Consider the following 12,425-nt stretch of genomic DNA (forward strand, 5'->3'; position numbering starts at 1 on the left):
ATTTCATGCATCTTTGGGTTTCCGCAACACACAAACACGGCTTATGGTTTGAAATAAGATGAACAATAACTCATCCTACCATATCACAGATTTTCAGTTAGAGGAAAGTCACAATAATCGGACCCGTCCCCTAAGTCGGACCCCCCGTTTATTTTGCAAGATAAGTGGCTCTTCCTGTTGTAATGGATAGGAACGAAAAGACAAAGACGTAATTGTTACGTTATGAGTGATGGAGCACGAAACAGCAATTAACAACTGCAAAGTTAAGGCATTTTTTGTTTTGGTATGGAGGGAAGTTTTAGAAGGTTCGTGGACAGACTTAACTTTGTACAATTTAATCTTTAGGAAGTCCTATTCTTTGTAACTGTGCTGCTTGTTCGGTAGCACATACAGTAGAAACTGGTTAAATGTCGAATGAAATGCAAACAACACGGTTGCCTAAGTCATACCCCATTTCATATTCGAAGGGAGACTTCTCATTTCTTTGTACAAGACATCCCTTATTGTCAAAGAAGGATTGCAATCTGTTACTAAATCCATCGCACATCGCGCACATATCGCAGATAATGTGAGTTTGCAACCCTTGTGAGTATGTGACTGTAAATGTGCTCCAATTTAAATGATGTGATTCAGTGGTTTTTCTGCATGTGAGAGACAGCTGTTGTATCTGCATTGACAAGTAAGTACCAGTGCCATCGACAAATATGGTATACAGTCATTTTATTTCACTGGTCATTATAAAATCCATTTATCAGTTTGCGTGATACTCTAGCATCGAATGTAAACAATCTATTCAGCATTGCTAACTCACTCTTGGTAATTTTCACAAGTGCGTAGTACCAGATCATATGCAAGCAAAAACTTTGAATTCAAGTAGTGACATTAAAAACTGGTGAAAAATACGTATCACATAATTGGCATATTTACAAATATTAAAAAAGTTAGTTTCTTACTTGTCAGAAAACCAATCATTTAAATAATAGAAGAATTTGGGAGCACATTATTCGGGTGCACATCGTTTTTGCTTTTTTCTTCTTTTTCTTCTTTTTCTCTTGAGTGGTACATCATGGGAATCTGCGGTAAATGTTCGAAATCAGTGTCTAGACTAGATGTAAATTCAAAAATTCAGTGTAAGGAGTGCAGCAATATTTATCACAGTGCTTGTGTTGACTTGAAGGAAGATGATGTGAAATTTCTTAAATCCTCAGATAATGCATGGCGATGTAAAGATTGTGAGAAGTCCCGACGGAAATCCATGTCTGGTGACAGTTCTGTGGATAAGGCTGAAAAACTCCCCACTTTGTCTGAAGTACACAATTTGTTACTATCAATCAAAAAGGAAATCGACGAAATTAAAGGCTCTAATAAAAGACTGGAGGATGAGTTAGGTGCTTCCTTAAACACCATCCATGAAAAACTTGACGAGAATTGTAACCTCATCAAATATCAAACTGTGGAATTGAATAAATGCATGAATACAATTGACGAATTAAAGAATCAAAATCTATCGTTAAAAAAACAAATTGACAAATTAAAAGTTCAAGTAGATGAATTGGACCAGTATAGTAGGAGGAACACAATTGAAATACAAGGTATACCTGTCTTACCAAATGAAGATGTTAATAATTTAATTAAGAGAGTAGGTACAGCATTGGACATAAGTGTTACCAATGATATGATAGATGTGTGTCATAGGTTGAAGAAATCTCCCAGCCAACCAGAACCAGGTATTATTGTTAGATTTGTTAGGAGATTAGATAAAGATAAATTTATTGCAAAAAGAAAAGTGAAAAGAAATCTCAGCTGTAAAGATCTGGGTCTGTCAGTGGGTGGGACTATTTATGTCAACCAGAGTTTAACATTGCACCGTAGAATAATCTTTAGTGAGGCCAGGAAAGTTAAGAGAGAGAAAAACTTTGCTTTCCTCTGGGTTGACTATGCGGGTAATATCAAATTAAGGAAAAAGGCTGATGACTCATTTGTATATACCCTCACTACTATTGACGAAGTCAGAAGTTTAACGTAAAATATGAACAGCAATGATCAGACGTTATTTTTAAATTATCAAAATGTTAGGGGTATTCGAACCAAATTACATAAACTGTACACGGGTATTGCAGCCACTAATTGCGACATTATACTTTTGACCGAAACTTGGTTGTGTGACGGTATATATAATAATGAATTTATTGATGAAAGATATAATGTATTTAGATATGATAGAACTCACAAAGATGGAGGAGGTGCACTTATAGCAATTTTAAAGAACTATAGTGTTACTGAAATTCCAATTGTTATAAATTATGTTGAAGCATCATGTATAAAAGTTAAAATAGCAACTAAATATATTTATGTCATTGTTGTATACTTTCCACCGAATACTAAAGTGGAAAAATATCTTGAATTCTTTGAAAAAATTGAACAAATAGTTGATATACAATTTCATAATATTGTTATAGTTGGTGATTTTAATATTCCTTCAATTATAGACTGCTCGTTTGATTTGTTAGATGGTGACGTTATCTGTAAGTCCTTGGCAAACTTTATCTCATTTCATAATTTAAGATCAATGAACTCAGTAAAGAATGCGTATGGTAAAACTCTTGACTTAGTTCTCTTTAGTGTTGAGTTGGAAGTTAACGTATCTAGAAATATGTATCCCTTATTAGAAGAAGATAAACATCATCCCACATTACATTGTCAACTGTACCTTAATAACACTATTTCGCGTATCAAACATACTACTAGTATTGCATATAATTTTAGTAAAGCTAATTTCCTTAATTTATATAGTTCTTTAAGGCAACGAAACTGGTCAGAGTTACTTGCTATAAAAGATGTTAATCTAGCAGTGAATTACTTTTATGATATTTTAAATGTTATTATCGATAGTAATGTGCCCAAGAAGAAAATATTCAAAAGGCACCGTCACCCCTGCTGGTTTACGCAGGAAATTGTTAGTATACTTAAAGAAAAAAATTACTATAGAAAACATATGCATGTTTCAGTTTATACTTTGAATAAATTTAAGGAGCTACGAAAACAAGCTAAAACTCTTATTAATAGGGCTTACGAACTTTGTATAAGGAAATCAGAAAATGACTTAAGGAGAAACCCTAAATCCTTTTGGAATTACCTTAAGAGCAAAAAGAATAATAATTTAGAAGTCAGTCATATGGTATATAACAATCAAATACTTACTTCTGATTCTGCCATTGCCAATAATTTTGCTCAATATTTCAAAAGCGTTTACTCTCCATGTCGTCCAAATTATAATGGGTATTATTCTCCCATCCTAAATGTTAATAACTGTCTTGTGATCAATTCCATTAATGAACAAGATTATGTGAATGCCATTAAAAAGTTAAAATCGTCTAAATCCTCTGGTCCTGATTTAATTCCTTCGTACATTGTTAAGGGATGTGGGGAAGTTCTGAAGATACCTCTATGTCACATTTATAATCTCATATTAAAAACTTCTCTCTATCCTGATGTTTGGAAAATTAGCAAAGTCCGTCCTATATTAAAGAAGGGAAATCCTATAGCAATAGAAAATTATAGACCAATCTCATTAATTTCTACAATAGCTAAAGTTTTTGAACACATCCTTTATAATAAAATTTTTAATCATGTTAAACCATATATATCAATTTATCAACATGGTTTTTATCCCAGGAGATCAACAGTTACAAATCTTGTTACTTTCGTTCAGTATATATCAGATTCCCTCAATAATAATCATTCAGTTGATACAATTTATACAGATTTTTCAAAAGCTTTCGACAAATTGGATCTCGATATATTAATTATGAAGTTGTCTAGTTTTGGATTTTCGGAACAATTGCTTCTATTGATTTCATCTTACCTAAAAGACAGAAAACAATATGTGGTGTTCAATAATCAAAGATCTACTTTATTTGATGTTTACTCAGGTGTGCCACAAGGATCTAACTTAGGACCTTTATTTTTTGTATTATTTATCAATGATTTGCCGTCTGTTCTCAAAAATTCAAATTGCTTATTGTACGCAGATATGAAACTGTATAGACAAATAAGAGAACCTAATGATGTTTGGAAGCTTCAAGATGATTTAAATAGCTGTTATAACTGGAGTCTTAAAAATAAACTGCATTTCAATATCAATAAATGTACTGCAATAACCTTTTCAAGAAAAAATAATCCCACTTATTTTGATTATAAGATTAATAACTTAAATATCAAAAGATGCCAAGAGGTAAATGATTTGGAAATTATAATCAATAATAGGATGTCTTTTAATGTACATATTGAGAAAGTATGTAATGAGGCTTTTAAGCTTTTGGGATTTGTAATGAGGAACACCAGAGACTTCCACAATGTGGATGCTTTAATAACTATATTTAATACCCTTATTAGAAGTAGACTTGATCACGTTTCTATAGTCTGGGCTCCTTATTACAAAAACTATATTAACAAGGTTGAACGTATCCAAAATTAATTTTTGAGATATCTGTATTATAAGGTTTTTAATATTAATTCTTATGAAGCAAAGGTATCGTACAAATCTCTTCTGAGTATTTTTGGTTGTAGCTCATTGGCAACTAGACATGAGCACTCGCAGCTAATTTTCCTCTACAAATTAGTGAACGGAATTGTTGACAGTTCAGAGTGCCTAAAGCTATTGAATTTTAATATAAAATCTAAAAAATTAAGAAATCGATTACCTTTTATCTGCAACAGGTCTCAAACTATGGCACATTTAAACTCACCTATTACGAGAATTTGTCGATTATACAACAAGCTGATACAGGAGAATGTCGACTTAGATTTTGCTATGCCTTATTCAGTCTATGTAAAAACTCTTAAATATAATTTTTGGTTAAGAGAGATTTTCAGTTCGAACCTGACATTGATTATGGTATTTTGAAATTAAAAGAGTATTTCTATTAAATGAAAACATTTTTGCTTCTTGACAGAAATCTTATTTCAACATGTATATTTTGGATATTTATATTTTTGTTATGTTCTGTTTGTATTTCATTCATTTTTGTCACGAAGGGCTGATTTCATAGTCTTAACTAGGTTCTATTTGTATATTTGCATTTCTTATTGAAGGAATTAATACAAATATATCTCTTACTTGTGTTTTCTCATGTTCGTGATGTTAATTGCATGTTTATTTTCTTTTTTCTTTTTGTTGTGTGTCTCAATATTTATAAAACTTGTAATTATGTAAGCCTATTGTAAATGGGAATATTCTTTTCCTGTAATAGGTGTCCAATAAATAAATAAATATTGTTTCAGAGGGCAAAGTCATCCTTTTCATAACATCCTCTCCATACAAACATGATCTACTTCAATCTGTGGCGAGCTCAAAGGTAAAGGTAAAGAAACCTTCGCCCACTACAGAAAGGGTGTCCATGAACAAACGGAATAAAATTTCTGAAGACAACGCACTACAAGCACGACGATATAGCAAGTGAACTAGAAATCTTACTTGCACAATTCGTGATCAGGAAGACGACAGTTAAGAGAATGGTCACGTTTCGTTTATTTCTAGCGAAGACAGCGACTTGGATATTCCACAAGCAGGAGTGCCAAACGACAATTATGGTGATTGCTTGTTCTCGGAGGAGAAGTTCTCTGTGGATTGTAGGAATGAATTGAATCGGTCATTGGAGAAAGGGCACATGTTCTATATTATTAGTATAGAACATGTACCCTTTTCCAATGACCTATTCAATTGTTGATGCAATGTGCAATACGTGGTATGTGGATACAGGATGCGTGTACGGAGAATAACCGTGAGATACGCATTTGTGACTTCTGTCGTAAAAGGGATGATTAATGAGGTTTGACTTTTTTATTTGGCTTAGTGTATCACGTGTTTTTCTATTGTTCAGAGATGTGTATCACATTTGTAAAATAAAGTTTTGTGCTATTTTGATACTTTATTTGTGACTTTCATGTCACTTATTACTTCACGTCACTAAAGTAGAAACGCTTTCAAAGTCTTGACTGGAAGACCAATCTGAAAACGACCATTAGGAAGACCTAGGCGCAGATGGGAGGACAATATTAAGATGGTTCTCGCAGAGATTGGAATACAAAGTAGAAACTGGATGCAGTTAGCTAAGGATAGAAGTCAGTGGAGAGCTTTTGTGAACGCGGCATTGAACCTCCGGGTTCCATAGGCCATAGAGTTAGTTAGTTAGTTATGTCACTTATTACGGGGGGTCCTCCTTTGGAGACCGTTTTCCTAAGCGCCATTTTCGTCAGTTTTCATTGAATTATTCTTTAGCAAAATCTTATGAGCTGAATGCTGAAACGAAACTCCAGGCGGTGGTGCTGGTTGAGTTTCTGCAGTTACACAATGGGTGACAATTCGCTGTAATTATCGACGGAATCTGTCACTGATGGGTTTCTTCTGACCTCTATTCCTCTTTGCCAATTTTATTTTGCCGTGAATCATGCTGGATGTTATCTCTCCCGACACACTGAACGCACCTACCACTTTTGTCTCTCTCGCACTACATGACTACAGAGCGAAATTATTAATTATCAAGTCTACAAAAATATCAGTCGTTCAATCGATACCGAATACTGAATGCCAGATACCTTAATGTTCAATAGGTAGTCCATTCCTACTAACAGAGGACAAAAATATTTATAAGATACAAAGTTAATCGAACGTCATTTTTTGAATTGTGATTAACCTTAATAGAATAGGTTAGTTCTTATACTCGTGACAAATTAATTATGTGGCTTCGTTTTTATATTAAGTTATCTTTAAAACGGTTACTTAAATTACTTATTAATGGTTAGTAACATTATTTATCAAAATATTGTCACTTTTTGGTTAGTGTGGAATCTTATTTTCTGGTGTAGTATTCTTGCATGGTGTGCCCATCTCACTGATAAGCTCAGTTACTAGTTGTCTGTTTGCCAGAAATGTCAAGAATTCTTGCCATAACACATTTGGAACTACTAAAATGATTATTTACATGAAGTAAAGAATCTATTCACTAATACAGTTTCTAATATCATTTTACATGTCTTTACAATAATAAAGTTAATAAGGAGGCCTAACCCGGCTCAGGAAATAATTCGGTCAAAATTAGCAAGAGATAACATTTGAGGAGTCATTTTGATTTAGGAATCATATTAAGGATAATATTTTGAGTTTAGCGTCTGTTTTGACCAGTGAGGCTATATGAAAGGTAGACCTACAGCTGAACCTGGAATCCAAACCTCATTAGCTTCCTCCGGGAATTGAATCTTGGTCTCCCGCGCCAAAGGCACGTACACTATCGACATAGCCACAAGAGAGCTTGAGATAACATCAGAATAGGAATTGTAAAATGCCTTTTTTAACTAAAAATTAAAGTTAATGAATTAATGAATACTAAATTCATTTTTTTTGTTTTACTGGCAGTTAATCCACAGACTGTACAAAGATTACTTTGAAATTATATTTCTAATTAAAACACAAGTCACAATTAGTCGAAAGAACACCAACAAATGAATAATTCAGAAACATATTGTATCCCAATCTGTATACATAGAGCAGGAATTAGGAATGTATAGTATTCGTCACATTTCTACGCGATACATGTAGCAATTATTTATAATAACCAGACGGATCTCTCGCCTAATAGAGAGAAGAAAATATATTTATTAAAAAATAGATTTATTTTTTATTTTAATTATAAGGAATTTCAATTACATTAGTATTTAAAATATTTAAATACCCCAGCCCTAGTTCTAGTTTAAAGAACATATATTATTTAAAAACAGTGGCGTATTTAAGGAGGCCTTCCGGGCTTAAGCCCCCCGAAATGTTACTTACTTCAGTAAAGTAAATGAAATAATATCTTGCAGAATTTTCACATTTCCAGGCAAAGCCTTCCCCCGAAGCAAAATCGTAAATACGCCCCTGTTTAAAGTGTTATTGGATTAGGGTAAACGCGAATGTTAAATGCTATTTACTTTCAGTTGTATTACTTATGAACCCAAACTGGGCTGGCGGCCAACCACCTTACGATTTGCCGATACTTACGCGATGCACTGTTCGCTTTAACCGAAAAGTAAAACCCACGATATGTTATACAAACCTTTCTTTCTTTATATATATTATCTCTTTTCTTAGCCGTTCACTACTAAGTAACTGCACGAAAGAAATAAAATAAAATTATCAAATAATCAAAATCTTGCTAATGAGTAAAAGTTTGGTTATTACTACTACGAAGAGAAATATTTCGAAATTGTAAGTTAAATCTTTCAGTTTAAAATCCCACAATTATACCCTTTAGGTCAAGGAGACAACTTTTAAGGCTAATTGAATGATGATGGATGAATTGGTGGAATGAGAATAGTGGAGGAAACTGGAGTACCCGAGACAACCCATAGACATCGTGTTGCTTGCTACAAACTTACATACTCGCAGATCGAACCATGGACCACACGCACACTAGAGATAAAAGCTCTAACACTGAGTCACTGTGCACCCTGTATGTCTGGTCATTTATTAATAAAAAGATATTAAGGAATAATCTCAGAGTTGAATGTTAAATTGATATACCTTCATCTGAGTTTACAATTCGGAGCTTGTTCTATCACCTGCACAGAATATTTCCTATGAATATAAGGATGAGAAATTCATCTATTGATTATTTCGTCGTCACAGAACTTGGCAAGAATTGAAATTAATTTTAACATACGTAAAATTCTATTCCTCTAACTGGTGAGAGAAATAAGACTGACGAATAATGACTGACTATTCTCCAGTTAACTTGTCACTTCATTTCAATAAATGCATGGAAGTATTTTTGTGTTTCGCAGTAAGTATAGAAAACTCTGAAAGCTCTAAAACGACCAAGAAAGGGAAAACAGATAAAGGAGCAAAGATATTGGCAATTGAAATAAAGTTGTTCCATGCAAAAAGTACATATCTCTCAACTTACAAAACGTGTTTTTTTCGAAACTATGACTTTTGGACCTTTACTTTCTCCTCAGTATCCTTCGAATGCTTATTTTACTCATTCTCAAATGAACTTGTTACTTTATTTCGATAAATGTTTACTTCCCCTACAATGATTATCTCTTCTTTACATCGATAATATAAACTTCACTCAACTATGTTATAATCTTCAATAGTATGTTTGTATAACTATTTTAAAACATAAGCCAATCTCAAAGAAAACAACAAAAAGTAACAAATTAAGTCTGTTTACTAACAGTAAAACATTTCCTTCCTCCCACTTCAAACGACCTTGTGATCTTTTAACCCCAACAGAAATTAAAAGACGGAATAGTTTGGATGATCGATTGGTTAATTCAAACATAGTGTTTCTTTTCATCACCGACAATACGCGGGATGATATCTACCTACGTACTATGAGAGTAGCATTCAAACTACTGAGCGGACTTTTAATCCGAAAAAGAATCCTCACCGGAAATCAAAGCGGTCCATTTGCATAGAAGGTATAAACTTCAGTCACTTAACTACAAAGGGCTGCATGAAACAGTATTATGAAGTAGGATAGGGGAACTTAGAAAAAAAAAGGTTTTCCTGAAAATTTTCCCAACCCGTTACATACTCTACGCTGTACCCTAAGGTACATCATATATCATAGTTTTCATGCCCACGGTTTTTAATTGCATTCTGTTTTGTTCTCAACCTTCAACTGGAATAGTTTTTGTTTAAAAACCAAACTGGTCATTTACCATGTTTATAAGTGATTTATTCATCCATGCACGAGAAGTAATAAGTAAAATCTTGTATTAATATTATTATTACTTCTGTCAGTCCCTGTTCAAGCCCTGGTTGAATATTATGAGTACGACTACGAACAGAAAATCTTCGAAAGAGAAGTGGGTGACTAGTTGTTCTTCTTTTTTTAACCATGCAGTATGTTTCGCTTAATGTTAGATATACTTCATACCTTAGTTAGTCATAAAATTACAAGAAATGGTCCAGTTCTTCGGAATCAAGCTTATCTCAATATTGTATCAGCATTAAACATACTACATAAATTCTCTTGAAAGTATTTTAGTACAACACGACACTATATTTTCTCAATATTAGGTAGTTCTAGCCACTCTTAAACACGAATGGAGATTCATGTCCACTTCTACAGATTTCAGGTACTGCACTGAAAATGAGGGCAAACTTTGAGACTTTGTTATCATATAGTTACGGTAATGGTAATTTAATTCGTTTTGTTGTTTATTGCGGTGCAAAAGAGAGAGAGAGAAAAAAATTGTCTGTTGCACCTTGGCCTAGAAAAAAGATACGATCTGGCATTTTTTCATTAAATCCTACAATGTTTTGAAACTGCCTTATTACGATGCAATTATTATGTAACACATTACTATCTAATAACGTTCGACATTATTATTCGTGCTGCATACAAAGGAAATAATATTTTATTCCAGTTGACATAAGGAATAGGTATGATCATTAATGTTTTTTTTTAACATTAAGATCTACCATATCGTTTGGTATCTGAATTGAATGTGATTTGACATAGTTGCACGCAACACATAAATGTACTGATATACTTCTCTAAGGGGTAAATTATGTAATAAATTATGTACAAATTATCCTTTGCTACGTCGTATATTTACCTCGACATTTCAGGTCGCTTGGTAACTAGTAAGCGCCAATGTTCCTTGTCTCTTTATTATTCCCTCCTTCCATGACTTCCTTAGAGTTGCCTATAAGGAGTTCATGTCACAAAACTATACAAGTAGTCAGTTCCACCAATCACCGTTGAATACTTATTCAACGTTGGATATTTGACATATGATAAGTAATTTAAATGGCACGTTATATATAAAACTGTTTCACAATCGTAAATTGTTTGTTACTTTAACGTACATCGTTGTCAGAGGCAGTCAAAAAGTTCCTGGAATATTGTTCTAGTTGTGGCATTTTTGATGCGATCACAATAAATCTTGTACAGTATAGTTCGTAGGTTGCCTAATTATGAATTTGACGTCACAACAGTCAGTGGACGATTAATGTAGCTGAACGAAAAAGTGTGTGGTGATCATGTGACGACGTGGATCGTCACGAATATGTGGGTCACTTGTTATTATGGATTGTTTAGGAAATAGATGGCGCCATCTTTTATTTTTATGGAGACATACGACCTTATTCTCCCTTGGCCCTTTTCCATCCTACCTTTTTGGTCTCAAAATCAGGTTTGTGTTGTAGTAAGAAAATATATTCGAAGATCTGGTACCAGCTGGTAAGGTAAAATGACGAGGTCCTCGTGATGTAAAATCCGGATTGTGATTGGTTGGTTTTGAACCCGGAATGGAAGCCATGGATCAACTGACGTAGATCGTCAGTTGGTCACTGTACGAGGTACGTAGTGTTTCTTTTTTTAAATCTGTTAAATTAAATTATTGTTTTTTTGTGAAAATTGGTGTGAAATTTATCATTAGAAATTTCGTGAGTATACTCATAAATATATTTGAAAAATGATAAATACTTCTGAATTGTCATATTAAGTCACGAGCAAGTGTAAAATATTGCTGATTGAAAAGTTAGATTACTGAAAAGACGAAACATAGTGGTTGGTGTAAGCCATGTTGGAATGGCGACTTTTTTTTGTGTGTGTGTGCTAGGCTGTTTTTCCATCAGAAACAGTAAGATTGTTTATTCTTCTTATTACTATTAATATCCAACTGTTAATATTTTGTGTACTATTTGTTCTTTTTTTATTTTTTATTATTATTACTTTTTTTCCTCTTTGTTATAATAAATTGTTTATCCTTGTTAAAATTGAAATAGTAGGTTTTGTCATTGCTAATTAACTTCCTTAAAACAACTGAGAACTTTTGCTTGCATTTTTCGTAAATTAAAGGTGAGAGTTATACCTATACATATTCTGGGTGCGCTACGCGGCCTTTTAATACAGTACCGGCGAAAGCTCTCCTCGCTTTTTTTCAGGATTATTTTCCCGGTGGGCGGGTCTGTATTTGAATGTTTAGATGTGTGCTATTCTTTTTCATTCTATTCAAGTATGGATTCTTGGCCCGGGGTGGTCATTCTGAAAAGGAAGGGGGATTAAGGGTGTTTTTCGTTACAGTACAGTGACCAACTCGGTAAAAATTCTCTCACTTATTAAATTTAAATTTAAATTCAGTTGTTTACTTTCATGTTGATGGCATATAAAGTGAGTGCTGTGTATGTAATTACTTGCTCGTATATATTAATTGGGTACCTTGTAGGAAGTCTTTGTACGGCAGTTCAAGGAATTGGTTCCGGGGATCGAACCCATACTATCTGGTATATAAGTATAGAATCGTATCCAAAAATAAAAACAATGGCTGTAGGTGGTGATTCTAGTTTCTTTCTTGATGAAGAGTTTATAGACGAAATTCCTGTGGATGTTAATGAGTTTTTGAATATGACTATAGAAGAAAAGCAATCA

The 12,425-nt window shown here is 33.4% G+C and overlaps 1 protein-coding gene across 1 annotated transcript; it reads left to right on the forward strand.

Moving 5' to 3' along the window:
- The first annotated feature begins 1,066 nt into the window (after positions 1 to 1,066).
- LOC145692236 (uncharacterized) lies at positions 1,067 to 2,026 on the forward strand. Its single transcript, XM_081767533.1, has one exon. It carries the CDS (start codon positions 1,067 to 1,069, stop codon positions 2,024 to 2,026), a length of 960 nt encoding a protein of 319 aa, XP_081623659.1.
- The last annotated feature ends 10,399 nt before the right edge of the window (positions 2,027 to 12,425 follow it).

The sequence above is a fragment of the Thermobia domestica genome, chromosome 8 (assembly GCF_964235325.1).
Source record: "Thermobia domestica chromosome 8, izTheDome1.hap1.1, whole genome shotgun sequence".
In the NCBI taxonomy this organism is placed as follows: Eukaryota; Metazoa; Arthropoda; class Insecta; order Zygentoma; family Lepismatidae; genus Thermobia; species Thermobia domestica.